At 44.1% G+C, this 17276-nt stretch overlaps 1 protein-coding gene across 5 annotated transcripts in view; it reads left to right on the top strand.

Moving 5' to 3' along the window:
• The window catches only part of LOC135550744 (homeobox protein cut-like 1), a 212314-nt gene that overhangs the window by 113138 nt on the left and 81900 nt on the right, over positions 1–17276 (top strand). For 4 of the 5 annotated variants that reach the window (XM_064981827.1, XM_064981826.1, XM_064981830.1 and 1 more), the window contains exons 6-9: positions 885–1029; positions 3047–3123; positions 5221–5260; positions 5374–5400. In XM_064981827.1, the coding sequence (XP_064837899.1) occupies positions 885–1029; positions 3047–3123; positions 5221–5260; positions 5374–5400 (289 nt within the window). Of the gene's footprint in view, positions 1–884; positions 1030–3046; positions 3124–5220; positions 5268–5373; positions 5401–17276 lie in introns of all 5 variants that reach the window. The other variant, XM_064981831.1, reaches the window with a different exon arrangement.

The following is a 17276-nucleotide window of genomic DNA, read 5'->3' on the forward strand; positions in this document are numbered from 1 at the left end:
GAAAGTATCCCCTGGGCAGTCTTTTCAGATGAATCCCATTGTATAGGCCTCTAAAGCCCTCACTGCTTTTTCTCTTCTCAGAAAGGCAGGGAAAAGAAGGGGAGGAGAAGAGGGGATAGAGGGAGGAGGAGGGTAGGGGGGCCTTCCCTCTCTGTCTTTGGAATTCCCCTCCCACCAAGAGCTAATTGACCCAGCTCAATAGCGGCAATATTTTATTTTGCCATTGATTTTTCCTCTCTTTCTCCCCTCCCCACCGTGCCGCGGCTAAGCTGCAGATCTTCTACCTCAGCGACGGAGGAGAGGAGAATCCCCCTCTCTCTCATTCTCTCTCCTCCTTCCCGCTCTTCCTTCCTCTCTCTCTCTCATCCCGGCCAGCCAAGGCCATTGATCCCCTGCAACCTAAATGTTTAAAGTTCAATTTAATAGTTAAGCGGGAAAAGGGCTCAGAGGGGACTCATCGCCATTGATTATGTGTCAGGGCTGAAATGTTGGAGTTTAAATCACCGCAGAGGAGGAGGAGAGAGCGAGGGCATCAGTGAGTGAGCGAGAGAAAAAAAAGAAGACAAGACAAGTAAGAAGTGGGGGAAACCTGAGAGCTCTCAGTCAGTAATACAAGTGGGCTGTGCCAATGCACACAGTGGAGTGGAGCCCTGTTCCTCCTACTCCATCTTACTTGGAGAATCCCTCTCAGTGTAACTTACAATCCAGACTTAGAAGGATGATGTGCAGGATCCTTATGTGGTACCTAATATCGTGTTGGTACTCTGGTTTATTTCTTTCCGGTTATCGTATCACTTACTGACTTTTTGTGTTTTCTCTCTCCTGCCCTCCCTCTCTCTCTCGCTGTGTATATCTCCCTCTTGCGCTCTCTCTCTTTCTCACAGAGGTCACAATTAAAGCACTTAAGGAGAAGATAGAGGAGTATGAAGAGACCCTGAAGAAACAGGCCAAGGAGCTGGGCCAGAAGGAGAGGAGAGAGAGATGGGAGGAGGAAGGGCAGCTTCACAACAACCATGCAGAGGAGGAGAGGTAAGTTAGTAAGGACTAGCTGTGGAGGATAGGCTAGCTAGTGTTTACCAACGGGCAGCAACTACTGGCTGCAGCTAGTGTCTAAGTATGAGCGAAGGTTAGGCCCAGAATGAACGATGGTTAGTTTCATACATGTTTGTATTGTAGATAAGTGGGTGACCAAGTTTAGTTAACCTTCCAGTGAGGATTGGCGGTAGTTTATCAGATGCATCAGGGTTGTTGTGAAGGGCACGGACTCCCTATCACGTTGTCATTTACACTTTCACTCAGCACTTGAGCTGAGCAAATATTGAATCAGGAACGGGAGATAACCGGCACTCATTCATTTTTTGCATTGTTTTAACCCACCATATTCCCATTGAACTTGCTCCTAATCATGGCCGATATCTCAATTTGAACTCGAACACTATACACTGATAGTGTCACACACTATTATATGATCCCATCAGTTTGTCCTGATGGAGGCATATGCGGCCGTTACACAAGGCTTTTATTGGGACCAACCCACCCTAACTGTAATCCCATTGCACTGTAATACCTTTTCATTGGCCGCTGTTTGTTTACTCCTAACCCCCCCCCCGTAAGGATGGTAATACCGCACTGAGCCTCCTGATCATCGCTGCTGCCAGACTGTCACTCACCGGACAGGGACACAGTTCGGCTCTGTTATCTGTTATGTCAGAGGGTAACAATAAGGCCCCATTGTAACCTATTGTCACCGCTCTCACCCTTATTACAAAGACGCCACCATAGACCCCATTCTGCTACCTTGAATTATATTAATGTTTCCTAGTCACCCAAAAATAGCACCTGGGAGGGAGGAGAGGGAGAGAACAGAGGTACAGTACAGTGACATGGGGATGAGTAGAGGCACAACAGGGGTGCAGTCATCCACAGAGGCAGGAACTGCCGGGCAGTCAGAACCAATGTGTCAGTGAGGTTTGTCTCCCTTGCTTTGACTGAGGCACTTCCTCGTTTTTTTTAATGCATTTGAGGTTGAGAGGTTCTCTGGTGAGAATGGTGATTCTTGGTGTTGTGGAGATTTTGACCAATGTATCTCACCAAAACTCCATTTAGGCCACACACCCTAGACCTTGCCAGAGTATGTGATATCTGGTGATATCTCAGACTCTATGAAACCTAAATACAGACAGAAAATAGATAGCCCAGATTGTAAAACCTGTCTTCATTATCATTATCTGGCGACTAGCCATACATACTATAAACAGTGATATCATTGATAACTAACTACTCCCAACCTTTATAGCTTTTCCCTTTGGAAACTGACAGTTTGTCCTTATAATGAACCAACTCCCAAGGAGAAATGGGCTCTCAACCCCTCTCATCTCGTCCCCTCTCATCTCGTCCCCAGTAATAGCTAGCCAGTCAGGAGTTGACATTAATTCTTAAGCGTTTTGCATGTTCTCCTCCTCTTTAGCGCTGCGGTAAATTGATGAGTCGTCTGCCAGTGCAGGAGGGTTGGTGGCATGATGGTTGGCCCAGGTGTTTCAGTATTGATGATACTGCTAGGCCCTAACATACTGCCCTCTATAGATTCCTGTAAGGACTGACTAAGGCCTTTCTGCATTCAATTACATGAGCAGACATGACAGAGCAGAACAGCCTAGCCGCTGTTGGCAAAAAATACAACACTTAAATGTCCTCTCCACTTGCAGTGTACCACTTCAACTGGAATCAGAGCGAGTGCTTGTTCATTTGAGCGGGTGCTATGGTAACCGGTCTTATTTTTTCTAAAGTGCTAATAGGCTGAAAATGTCCCTTCACGTTGAGTGATGATAAATCTCTTAGCTTACCTGTATCCTCTTGATGCTATAAGTCTTTTTTATCTTTAAAGTTGATACTTTTTAACCTGTTCGCTCTGTTTTGTGGTGATGCTAGCAGGCAAACTTGACCCCTGTGATGCAACATTAGCCTCTTGAAATGCTCATTAGATACAATGTTGTTTCTTACTGAGGTGATGCTAAGCTAACTTGTATCTGTCCCTCTGTCCACACAGTCAACAACAGGAGAACCAGGAGTCTGTGGTGTCAAAGCTGGAGGAGGCAAACCGTAAGGCCCAGTCCCTACAGACAGGTAATCAGTAGCTCACCTTCTACACCCAGTTATAGTCCCACAGGCCCAACCCTAACTTGAGTTTCATTGGTATACTTTAACAAACTTTTGCATAAATCCCCCAACGTCACACAGCAAGCTAAGGCTAGCTTGGTGTCAACACACTCCTCTGCTGGCAGTATGTCTTTATGTTGACCCAGAAGTCAGTGTCAGATGTTGGATTCCTCTGTCTCTCTCTCTCTTTCTGGCTGGCTGGCGGCTGCCCAGTGAGTGACAAATCTAGGCCTGTCAACACTGTCCCAGCCCCATGCAGCCTGCTTGCTGCTGTAGAACTGACAGTCTGCTGTCACAGCACATCAGCTCCAGAGTCCAGACCCAGCCACTACCTCTAGTATTATTTAAGCCCAGCCATTCACTCTAGTATTATTTAGGCCCTGCCACTCACTCTTGTATGATTCGGGCCCAGCCACTCACTTTTGTATGATTCGGGCCCAGCCACTCACTCTAGTATTATTCGGGCCCAGCCACTCACTCTAGTATGATTCGGGCCCAGCCACTCACTCTAGTAGGATTCAGGCCCAGCCACTCACTCTAGTAGGATTCAGGCCCAGCCACTCACTCTAGTAGGATTCGGGCCCAGCCACTCACTCTAGTAGGATTCGGGCCCAGCCACTCACTCTAGTAGGATTCGGGCCCAGCCACTCACTCTAGTAGGATTCGGGCCCAGCCACTCACTCTAGTAGGATTCGGGCCCAGCCACTCACTCTAGTAGGATTCAGGCCCAGCCACTCACTCTAGTATTCGGGCCCAGCCACTCACTCAGGCCCAGCCACTCACTCTAGTCACTCTAGTAGGATTCGGGCCCAGCCACTCACTCTAGATTCGGGCCCAGCCACTCACTCTAGTAGGATTCGGGCCCAGCCACTCACTCTAGTAGGATTCGGGCCCAGCCACTCACTCTAGTAGGATTCGGGCCCAGCCACTCACTCTAGTAGGATTCAGGCCCAGCCACTCACTCTAGTAGGATTCGGGCCCAGCCACTCACTCTAGTAGGATTCGGGCCCAGCCACTCACTCTAGTAGGATTCAGGCCACTCACTCTAGTAGGATTCGGGCCCAGCCACTCACTCTAGTAGGATTCGGGCCCAGCCACTCACTCTAGTAGGATTCGGGCCCAGCCACTCACTCTAGTAGGATTCAGGCCCAGCCACTCACTCTAGTAGGATTCAGGCCCAGCCACTCACTCTAGTAGGATTCAGGCCCAGCCACTCACTCTAGTATTATTCGGGCCCAGCCACTCACTCTAGTATTATTCGGGCCCAGCCACTCACCCAGCCACTCACTCTAGTAGGATTAGGAGCCACTCACTCAGGCCCAGCCACTCACTCTAGTAGGATTCGGGCCCAGCCACTCACTCTAGTAGGATTCGGGCCCAGCTCACTCTAGTAGGATTCACTCTAGTAGGATTCGGGCCCAGCCACTCACTCTAGTAGGATAGGGCCCAGCCACTCACTCTAGTAGGATTCAGGGCCACTCACTCAGGCCCAGCCACTCACTCTAGTAGGATTCAGGCCCAGCCACTCACTCTAGTAGGATTCAGGCCCAGCCACTCACTCTAGTAGGATTCAGGCCCAGCCACTCACTCTAGTACCTGCTTCAGATAATATCTTTATGCTTAACATATAACTTTATCACCAATTGGTGAAATTGGTGGCCAGGTTGGGCAACCAGGCAGTAGATGGTCCGTTTTTTTACGCACCAGCTTAGTTAAGTTATTGTTGCCTAATAATATCTACCCTTTGAAACATAGTTTTTATTGTTTTATTGGGTATTATAGAAGAAGTAGGTTTACCAGAAAAGTATCAACTGCTAGTATGTCATTTATTTGAAAATAGCAGCTGTAATAGGACAGTAAATTAAAGTTACCAAAGTTGTCTTCGGTTGTGAAACCTAAGATGGGGTTTTTCTAGAAGCCTCACCTCATATAATTGAATGCAGAAAGGCCTTAGTCAGTCCTTACAGGAATCTATAGAGGGCAGTATGTTAGGGCCTAGCAGATGTACTTCTTCCATCCAACCACCGCTGGTCTCCATTCAAAATGCTTGATTTGTATTTTCAGCACTTGAAGCAACTCAGGCAGAGCTTTTGGAACTGAAGAGCAATGGGGTTTTCTAGAAGCCTCACCTCATATAATTGAATGCAGAAAGGCCTTAGTATGATGGTACTTCTTCCATACCGCTGGGTTGTTTCCAGCACTTCCAACTTTGGAACACAAGTATGACGAAGAGTCGACAGCAAAGTAGGTCCCAGTTTCTTTGCTTCACACTTTTGCTTGTGTGCTACATACGCGAGCATACACACACACACACACACACACACACACACACACACACACACACACACACACACACACACACACACACACTCTCTCAAGAAATCCCCAGAGGCGTCTTGGTTGCTGTGCGGCTTTGATTAGGAGATAAAACCCCTGTGGTTGCCATCTGCCGTAATTGCACCTGAATCTATGGAAAATCTGATCCCCTGTAATAACCCACCTCATTCTATAATCATATATCACATTACCCCTTTATACTCAGTCATATTCTCTCATCTGATCCTAGATGTGTACTGTAAGCCATCCAGACCTGTCTGACTTGAAATGAATGGAATACAATGTCTATAATTGCTCACCATAACGATGCCGAGTACAAAGTAGTACCCAAGCATTAATCATTGTGTGGCTTCATGATTCATATCAAAGTATTTATGAGTGACATGGAGGCTTTTCAGCTCTGTTCAACCTGAATGTGTTAGAAGGATTGTTGTTGTGAGGTGGAGGATGGAGTAGTCTGGGATATGTAGAACATGGTTCGTTGCAAGGTTGTTTGTGTGTGTGTCTAATACATACACTGTGGGTATATGTACAGTACCAGTCAAAAGTTTGGACACACTTACTCATTCAAGGGTTTTTCTTTATTTTTCCTATTTTCTACATTGTAGAGTAATAGTGAAGAGATCAAAACTATGAAATGACACATATGGAATCATGTAGTAACCATAAAAGTGTTAAAGTACCCAACCTTTGCCTTGATGACAGCTTTTCACACTCTTGGAATTATCTCAGCACGCTTCTTGAGGTAGTCACAGGTGTGCCTTGTTAAAAGTTCATTTTTGGAATGTATTTCCTTAATGCATTTGAGACAATCAGTTGTGTTGTGACAAGGTAGGGGTGGTATACAGAAGATAGCCCTTGAAGAATGTTACTTCAAGTGTGGTTTCAAAAACCATCAAGTGCTATGATGAAGCTGAATCTCATTAGAACCGCCAGAGGAAAGGAAGACCCAGAGTTACCTCTGCTTCAGAGGATAAGTTCATTAGAGTTACCAGCCTCAGAAATTGCAGCCCAAATAAATGCTTCACAGAGTTCAAGTAACAGACCCATCTCAACATCAACTGTGGGAATCAGGCCTTCATGGTCAAATTGTTGCAAAGAAACCACTACTAAAAGAAACCAATAAGAATAAGAGACTTGCTTGGGCCAAGAAACACGAGCAATGGATATTAGACTGGTGGAAATCTGTACTTTGGTCTGATAAGTCCAAATTTATCAAGGCACACTTAACCAGCATGGCTACCACAGCATTCTGCAGCAATTCGCCATCCCATCTGGTTTGCGCTTAGTGGGACTATAATTTGTTTTTCAACAGGACAATGACCCAACACACCTCCAGGCTGTGTAAGGGCTATTTGACCAAGAAGAAGAGTGATGGAGTTCTGCATCAGATGACCTGGCCTCCACAATCACCCGAACTCAACCCAATAGAAAAGGTTTGGGATGAGTTGGACCGCAGAGTGAAGGAAAAGCAGCCAACAAGTGCTCAGCATATGTGGGAACTCCTTCAAGACTGTTGGAAAAGCTGCCATCAAGGCAAAGGGTGGGTACTTTGAAGAATCTAAAATAAAACTTGGTTAATACATGATTCCATATGAGTTATTTCTTAGTTTTGATGTCTTCACTATTATTCTACAATGTAGAAAATAGTAAAAATAAAGAAACTCTTGAATGACTAGGTATGTCCAAACTTTTAACTGGTACTGTATGTACAAGGTGTACTCTATACCACGGTGTGAGTGTGTGTTCACGGCACGCATATTTTCATAGCTACTGTATGTGTCTCCATGGCGATTAGCCTATGCCCATACAGTATACAGTACAAACAAACATGTCAGAGGGGTAATTCTCATTCTCTGACCGTGTCATATCTGTGGCACGGCCTGTGGTCTCGGGTCAGGCAGTGCGCAGGCGGTCATTTGTGTGTCGGCCTATCACAGTGAAATGCTGCCTGTTGCTGCTCCCGGCCACACACACACACACATACTGTACACCACTTTTGTATGCCACCCAGCTAGGCTCCTGTGATTTTCTTAATTAAAGCAGTACTAAAAGAAAGAAAGCTGCTTTTGCCACTGCCAGGCCATCTACGCAGACACACATACTCATACCCGGGTCGCGTTTGAAATGATCCAAGTCCCCATGTTATTGGCCAGGGCTGCGGTGTCAGTCACACACCCACATTATCTCACACACCCATAGCCTTGTGAGGCCTCCCTGTGGTGTAGGGACTGGATGAGGCCTTGTGAGTTTAGTCAGTAAAGAGAGACACAGCACTCAGGGAAAGAGGTGTATGGTATTTATGGTTGTGCTTGCTCGAGTCCTTCGGTCACAGAATGGGTTTGTCTGTGTCTTTGTTTCTGTCTGTATATCTATGTGTGTGACTGTGTGTATTTGGCATGCTTTGCATACCAAGAATGTGATCCTAGAGTGCAGTGCTTTCTGTCTGGCAGACTGTGCTGTCAGGGTAAGTGTGTGTCACCCTGATTGTCTCTCAGAACTAGTGAACCCTGTCTCCTCTTAAAACTAAACACCAGCGCTCCTTTGTTTCAGAGGAACAGAACAAGTTTCCCTTCTCTCACACTCCACATTTGAGTGACAGGTTATTGCTGCAGCTAGTGCTCTTGCTCTCTTTTTATCCTCTTGTCTGTTGCTCTCTCTCCCTATCCTCTTGTCTGTTGCTCTCTCTCCCTATCTCACACGCACACACGACTGCGTCTTCTCTCTGAGCTGCAGAAAGCTCTTTCTCATTCTCTCTGTGTGTCTTTCTCTCGCTGTCTGTCTCACTCGCTGGCCCCTCTTTATTTTACCATGTAGCCTAATCTGGGCCACCGTATTGTTGTCCTGAAGTGGCAATTAAATCGTATTGTTGTCCTACCCGCCATTAAATCCTCTCTGGCTACTGGTCTGGAGTCAGTGTTTAGAGTGGCACTCTGTGACAGCTCTACTGGTCTGGGCAGATTGTCTCTGTGTAGATATGCCTGGCAGACGTTGGCATTTTACCTAGACGCTGACAGGGCTCAAGCTGGAGTTCCCTATTGTTTGTTACAGTGACATCTCATGTGGTCTAGAATCTAGGCAGTGTTCTGGGTAGTCTCATGTTGGTCTGTAGTCTGGTAATGTAAACTATGGTCTGTACAATGAGGTCTGTAGTATATAAGATGGTCGTTTAGTCTTCTATGGTTCCTCATCCCTGACGACCACTCAAAAACCAATGCTTCAATTTGGGGGCAACTGGGCCTTGGTGTCTAGTGTTTTTCTGTCCCTCCCTAATCCTGGTAGAGTTCCGTTGGCGTTGTTATTGTGGTGTACTTGAGCATTATGTGCCTTCAGAAAGTTTTCGCACCCCTGAACTTTTTCCACATTTTGTGTTACAGCCTGATTTTTAAATGGATTATGTTTTGATTTTTTTTGTCATTAGCTTGCACACAATGCCCCATAATGTCAGTGGAATTATGTTATTCAACATTTTTACAAATTATACTAAACAATAATATCAACACAACATGCAACAATTTCAATATTTTTACTGAGTTACAGTTCATATTAGGAAATCAGCCAATTGAAATAAATTCATTAGGCCCTAATCTATGGATTTCACATGCCTGGGGGGAGGGGCCACCCACTGGGGAGACAGGCGCAGCCAATCAGAATGAGTTTTTCCCCACAAAAGTACTTTATTACAGACAGAAATATTCCTCATTTTCATCAGCTGTCCAGGTGGCTGGTCCCAGACGATCCTGCAGGTGGAGAAGCCAGATATGGGCTCGCGCGGTTACACGTGCTCTGTGGTTGTGAGGCAGGTTGGACATACTGCCAAATTCTCTAAAATTACGGAGGCGGCTTATGGTAGAGAAATGAACATTCAATACTCTGGCAACAGCTCTGCTGGCCAATTGCATGCTCCCTCAACATCTGTGGCATTGTTGTGATAAAACTGCACATTTTAGTGTGGCTTTTTATTGTCCCCCAGCACAAGGTGCCCCTGTGTAATGATCGTGCTGTTTAATCAGATCTTGATATGCAACACCTGTTAGGTAGATGGATCTTGGCAAAGGAAACTGCTCACTAACAGGGATGTAAGCAAATTTGTGTGCAACATTTTTGAGAAATAAGTGTTTTGTGTGTATAGAAACATTTCTGGCATATTTTATTTCAGCTCATGGAACATGGAACCATCACTTTACATGCATTTATTTTTGTTCAGTATAATTAAAAATGAAAATCTGAAATGTCTTGATTTAATAAATATTCAACCACTTTATTATGGCAAGCCTAAATAATTTCAGGAGTAAAAATGTGCTTAACAAGTCACATAATAAGTTACATGGACTCTGTGTCTGTGTGTAATAATAGTGTTTAACATGATTTTTGAATGAGTACCTCATCTCTGTACTCCACACATACACCATCCAAAGTGTTATTACAGATCATTGTATCAATACACCCAGTCACTACGAAGATACAGTTGTCCTTCCTACTTAGTTGCCGGACAGGAAAGAAACCACTCAAGAATTTCACCATGAGGCCAATGGTGACTTTAAAACAATGACAGTGTTTAATGGCTGTAATAGAAAACGGAGGATGGATCATCAACATTGCAGTTACTCCACAGTACTAACTGAATTGACAGAGTGAAAAGAAAGACGCCTGTTCATAATACCAACATGCATTCTGTTTGCAAGGCATTACATTAAAACTGCAAACAATGTGGCAAAGAAATTAACTTTGTCCTGAATACAAATCATTATGTTTGGGGCAAATCCAACACAACACATCACTGAGACCCACTTCATATGTTCAAGCATGGGGGTGGCTGCATCATAATACGCTTGTTATGCTCGTCATCGGCAAAGACTAGGGAGTTTTTTTCTGATAAAAGTAATGGAATAGGGCCAAGCACAGGCAAACTCCTAGATGAAGACTTGGTTCAGTCTGCTAGTCTGCTGTTCAATCTGCAACAGACACTGGGAGACAAATTCACCTTTCAGCAGGACACATAACCTAAAACACAAGGCCAAATATACACTGTTGCTTACCAAGACAACATTGAATGTTCCTGAGTGGCTTAGTTTCAGTTTGGACTTAAATCGGCTTAAAAATATATGGTAAGACTTGAAAATGGTTGTCTAGCGATGATCAACAACCAACTTGAAAGAGCTTGAAGAATTAAAAAATAAATAATGTGCGAATATTGTACAATCCAGGTGAGCAAAGCTCTTAGGGACTTACCCAGAAAGACTGATTGTAAAGGTGATTCTAACTATTTACTCAGGGAATTGAATACTTATCCAATCAAGATAAATTAGTGCTTCATTTATTTATTAATAAAAAATGTTCCACTTTTTTTGTGTAGATCCATTTTAATCCCACTTTGTTACACAACAAAATGTGGAAAAGTTTGAAGGGTGTGAATACTTTTTGAAGGCACTGTAGAACTTATAACAGTTGAATGTAACTCTCAATATGTCTTCTCAAATTACTTAATGAAATTCTGTCGCTTGAAAGTTGCAGAGGGGACTTCCTGTTCGTTTTTTGAAACACAAAGCTCTATTTTGTGTGTGTCAATCTGACTGAGTGACTGCAATGAAGTCATTTCACAAACAGGACGTCGTGATTGACAAGGGGGGAATTACATTCTCTGAGGTAGAGACCATTTATCTGGCAACACACACACACACACACTGTCAAGACTGGGCTACCTCTAACTGACATCATCATTATTTGTTTATCTAACCAGTATTTATCCAGGTTGATTAGCATAACTAACCTGGATATAATATCTGACCTAACATATTGACTTCCAAGACAGATGTAGGGTCAACAAATGTACAAATATTGGCAGCATAATGTTTGAAAATGTAGGATTTAAACACAAACAAGCATTATAGGCCCCACCCACCTGCCCCAAACAAGGGTTTAGCAATTTAGTACAAGGCTTAAGTATCCATCTAATTATAATGTAGCACTAATCACATTGGGGGAACAAATATTTCTGTTAATAGTCTTTCATTCATTGATGGAGGCAGAGAAGAGAGCGAGTGGGATGGAGGGCCCCGTAGAGAGAAAGAAGGAGAGGGAGGGGAAAAGGGAGGGATGGATATGGTTTACTGAAGCTCTGTGGAGATCCCCCTCATTATTATACACTCTGGGAGGCTGATGCGCACACACACACACACAAACTTCACATTGACAGAATTCCTACATACACACACAATCACACTTCCTACAGCAGCACAGACAGATCACCCACATTGAGTGTACACACACTCTGTCTCAGTGCTCAGACAGAAGGCCTTGTACCTTATCAATGGCTCCTTGTTCAGTCTCTGAGGGCTAATTACATTGGAGCTGAGAGCGCACCCTGGAAAACATTCCCCCACTTCGAGCGCGCCCTGGAAAACAGTACCCCACTGCCACAGTCCCAGACAGCACTCTGAAAAGACTGGGTCTTTTCCCAATCTTTCGACAGGGTCTTTTCCCAACAACATGCATTTCTTCATCCTTCCTCTCTTGCAAGGCCAATCCCCCTCCCACACTTCCTCTCTGGCAGGGCCATCCTCCCCAACTTCCTCTCTGGCAGGGTCATCATCCCTATCTTCCTCTCTGGCAAGGCCATCCTCCCCTCCTCCCTAACTTCATCTCTGGCAGGGCCATCCTCCCCTCCTCCCTCTCTGGCAGGGTCATCATCCCTATCTTCCTCTCTGGCAAGGCCATCCTCCCCTCCTCCCTAACTTCCTCTCTGGCAGGGCCATCCTCCCCTCCTCCCTCTGTTCCTCTCTGGCAGGGCCATCCTCCCCTCCTCCCTCTGTTCCTCTCTGGCAGGGCCATCCTCACCTCCTCCCTCTCTGGCAGGGTCATCATCCCTAACTTCCTCTCTGGCAGGGCCATCCTCCCCTCCTCCCTAACTTCCTCTCTGGCAGGGCCATCCTCCCCTCCTCCCTCTGTTCCTCTCTGGCAGGGCCATCCTCCCCTCCTCCCTCTGTTCCTCTCTGGCAGGGCCATCCTTCCCTCCTCCCTATCTTCCTCTCTGGCAGGGCCATCCTCCCCTCCTCCCTATCTTCCTCTATGGCAGGGCCATCCTCCCCTCCTCCCTCTCTTCCTCTCTGGCAGGGCCATCCTCCTCTCTTCCCTCACGTCACTTCTTCAGTATCTATTTTTTCTCTTATTCCTCTCAATAAATGCACTATCCTGCTTTTTTAGCCTTTTCTCTCCATCTCATATTCTACGAGACAGCACACATTCACCCATAAAGCTTAGTATCTCGGTCCTAGGTGAAGTTGGAGAAAGTATAATATAAAATATACATATAAAATATTTAGCTTTGTTTTCTCATCTAAAGTTTAGCATAAAAGTATTTGCGTGAAAACAATGGGAGTGATGGGACCCCTGTTAGCATGCTCCAGATAGCAAGCTTCCTTGCCCAGAGCTCTTGTATACTGCAGGTACCCACTTCCTCTGGGTAGCCTGTTTACTTACCAACTATCTAAATATACATCTATATACGGTATATATTCATTCATATATATATATAATATACACTGCTCAAAAAAATAAAGTGAACACTAAAATAACACATCCTAGATCTGAATGAATGAAATATTCTTATTAAATACTTTTTTATTTACATAGTTGAATGTGCTGACAACAAAATCACACAAAAATGATCAATGGAAATCAAATTTATCAACCCATGGAGGTCTGGATTTGGTGTCACACTCAACATTAAAGTGGAAAACCACACTACAGGCTGATCCAACTTTGATGTAATGTCCTTAAGTCAAAATGAGGCTCAGTAGTGTGTGTGGCCTCCACGTGCCTGTATGACCTCCCTACAATGCCTGGGCATGCTCCTGATGAGGTGGCGGATGGTCTCCTGAGGGATCTCCTCCCAGACCTGGACTAACGCATCCGCCAACTCCTGGACAGTCTGTGGTGCAACGTGGCGTTGGTGGATGGAGCGAGACATGATGTCCCAGATGTGCTCAATTGGATTCAGGTCTGGGGAACGGGCGGGCCAGTCCATAGCATCAATGCCTTCCTCTATCAGGAACTGCTGACACACTCCAGCCACATGAGGTCTTGCATTAGGAGTAACCCAGGGCCAACCGCACCAGCATATGGTCTCACAAGGGGTCTGAGGATCTCATCTCGGTACCTAATGGCAGTCAGGCTACCTCTGGCAAGCACATGGAGGGCTGTGCGGCCCCCTAAAGAAATGCCACCCCACACCATGACTGACCCACCGCCAAACCGGTCATGCTGGAGGATGTTGCAGGCAGCAGAACGTTCTCCACGGTGTCTCCAGACTGTCACGTCTGTCACATGTGCTCAGTGTGAACCTGCTTTCATCTGTGAAGAGCACAGGGCGCCAGTGGCCAATTTGCCAATCTTGGTGTTCTCTGGCAAATGCCAAACGTCCTGCACGGTGTTTGGCTGTAAGCACAACCCCCACCTGTGGACGTCGGGCACTCATACCACCCTCATGGAGTCTGTTTCTGACCATTTGAGCAAACACATGCACATTTGTGGCCTGCTGGGGGTCATTTTGCAGGGCTCTGGCAGTGCTCCTCCTGCTCCTCCTTGCACAAAGGCGGAGGTAGTGGTCCTGCTGCGGGGTTGTTGCCCTCCTCCACATCTCCTGATGTACTGGCCTGTCTCCTGGTAGCGCCTCCATGCTCTGGACACTACGCTGACAGACACAGCAAACCTTCTTGCCACAGCTCGCATTGATGTGCCATCCTGGATGAGCTGCACTACCTGAGCCACTTGTGTGGGTTGTAGACTCCATCTCATGCTACCACTAGAGTGAAAGCACCGCCAGCATTCAAAAGTGACCAAAACAGGAATGAACTGAGAAGTGGTCTGTGGTCACCACCTGCAGAACCACTCCTTTATTGGGGGTGTCTTGCTAATTGCCTATAATTTCCACCTGTTGTATATTCCATTTGCACAACAGCATGTGACATTTATTGTCAATCAGTGTTGCTTCCTAAGTGGACAGTTTGATTTCACAGAAGTGTGATTGACTTGGAGTTACATTGTGTTGTTTAAGTGTTCCCTTTATTTTTTTGAGCAGCGTATATATCTCACTCACACACACATTCAGAGAAGTTTTATTGGCATGTGAAACATATGTTTACATTGCCAAACCAAGTGAAATAAGGAAAAGTGAGAAGAAACAAATGTTAGACCAAAAAACTATTAGAAACTGTTAGACCAAAAAACTATTAGAAATTAACACTAAACATTGCACTCAAAAATGTTTTAAAAAGATAGACATTTCAAGTGTTATATTATCAGCTATGTACAGTATTTTAGCAATGTGCCAATAGTTGTAGTACGAATAGTGGGGGAAGATAAATAAACAGATAAATATTGGTGATATTTCCAATGTTGTTTGTGGTTGTATGGCAATGGGCCACAAATCTTGCTGCTGTGGTATTTTGCCGAACAGCTATAGGTGTTTATCAATGTTTGATTTGTTTTCAAATGGGTCTCTTTGGGTCTGTGTGATTTGTGGGAAATGTGTGTCACTAATGTGGTCATACATTTGGCAGGAGTTTAGAACGTTCAGCACTGTTCCCACCACATTTTATCGGCAGTGAACACATCCTGTCTTCTCTTGAGAGCCATGTTTGCCTATGGTGACCTTTCACAATAACAATGCTTACTGAGTCTGTGCATAGTCAAGGATTTTCTTAATTTTGGGTCAGTCACAGTGGTCAGGTATTCTGCCACTGTGTACTCTCTTTTTAGGGCCAAATAGCATTGAAATGTGCTACATTTTTGGTTGTTTCTTTCTAGTGTGTCATAGTTATTTTGCTTTCTCATCATTTGGTTGGGTCTAATTGTGTTGCTGTTCTTGGGCTCTGTGCGGTCTGTGTTTGTGAACAGAGACCCAGAACCAGCTGGCTGAGGGGACTCTTCTCTAGTTTAATTTCTCTGTAGGCGAGGGCTTTGTGGTGGAATGTGTGGGCACCGTTAGAGCTGTGGCAGTCATGAAATTTTGTCAGACATTTGTTTGTCATGCAAAAGACTCATAATTGACCGTTAATGAACATAAACCCTTTTAGCATCTCCAGGCCTCCACACATACAGTAAAGCCGCATACAAGCAGCTGATGCAGGCTCTTGCAACATCTATAATAAATCAATGAATATACACCACAATACATCCTTTATTTCTTTTAGGCAGGTCTAAAGAAACATTATGATATGAAGACATTTTTTTTCAGAAGAACAATATTACTTTGCCTACTGTATGTTATCTGGCTATGCGTCATGCCATAGGTTGTAGCTTGTTAATTTAACAGACAAGATAGGCTTATAAGTCCCATGCCATTATTTTATATTATGATTTTATAGTAAGAATAATATAATTGAACTAGCTGAATAATAGAAGGATATTTTTACCATTCCAGAGAGAGTGCATGTATGAAGTGGCTATGTTGAACGTAAAAGTGATCATTTGAAACAGGTCCTATACACTAGATTTAGAGTTATTTGGTAACTTTAGTTGTTAATGATGCAAACCTTAGAATGTTTTAGGAATCAAAACATATGGGCTGCAAGATGTGACTATCTGCTATTGATGATTTGAGAAAGTCGCAAAAAAAGGTTACCCTCTGTTTCTTGCCTCAGGCTGCACAGATTGTTATTACATCAAGTGATCATATTTTCACCCATCAGATTATTCTCAAGTTAATCTTGTCTTTACTAATATGTCAAATTTGTTTTGATTTAGAATGGTCCATTATCAAATGGTCAGGGGAAAATGTATGTCATCTCTATGCACTCGAATAGTGAATGGAGGCCATTTTCCCGCCTGTTCGATTCTAACTCAAGCTGGGTAGGCTACTCCGGTTATTTCACTCCACACATCAACCACTGTTTGAGGAGCATGCAGTCTCTTGCTTCGCGACTTTGTATGCCATGGGCTCTCCAACCCTGTTCCCACAGCAATCCAGTGCTTCATTTGGGAAACCAAGTGAAATCTGTTCAGGAACATCGATAGTAGCCTAACATGTTTTCACATCAAAACATATTTAATTCAACTGTTGACAGCCCCTCTCTGCATGCTGGAGAAAGGAATGAAGGAGAGAGTGGAGGAGATGGAAACGCACAGTGGTGAGATATTCTGTAACTAAAGGTAATGTGTCATACTATTAATAAGGAACATATATTTTAAAAACATATTATTTTGCTCTTCATAATCAAATTCAAATTCACTATAATTGAAGGGCATTTCTGAATGTGTTTAATTGTGGATTATAGGCTAGACCATTATTGAAGAAGAAAAAGACATCTCAAATATTTTTGGGAGGTTTTCTGTCACACTTAATATGTGGTAGGCTATGTATTGTATAATCAAATCATATTCTATTGGTCACATACACATATTTAGCAGATGTTATTGCGGGTGTAATGAAATGCTTGTGTTCCTAGCTCCAACAGTGCAGTAATATCTAACAACTCACAACAATACACACAAATCTAAATGTAAAATAATGGAATTAAGAAATATATAAAAAATTAGGATGAGCAATGTCGGAGTGGCATTGACTAAAATACAGTAGATTATATAATACACTATATACACATTAAATGAGTAAAGCAGTATGTAAACATTTATTAAAGTTACTATTGTACCATTATTAAAGTGACCAGTGATTCTATGTACGGTTGAAGTCGGAAGTTTACATACACCTTAGCCAAAAACATTTAAACTCAGTTTCACAATTCCTGACATTTAATCCGAGTTAAAAATTACCCTTAGGTCAG

The sequence above is a fragment of the Oncorhynchus masou genome, chromosome 12, assembly GCF_036934945.1.
Source record: "Oncorhynchus masou masou isolate Uvic2021 chromosome 12, UVic_Omas_1.1, whole genome shotgun sequence".
Taxonomy (NCBI): domain Eukaryota; kingdom Metazoa; phylum Chordata; class Actinopteri; order Salmoniformes; family Salmonidae; genus Oncorhynchus; species Oncorhynchus masou.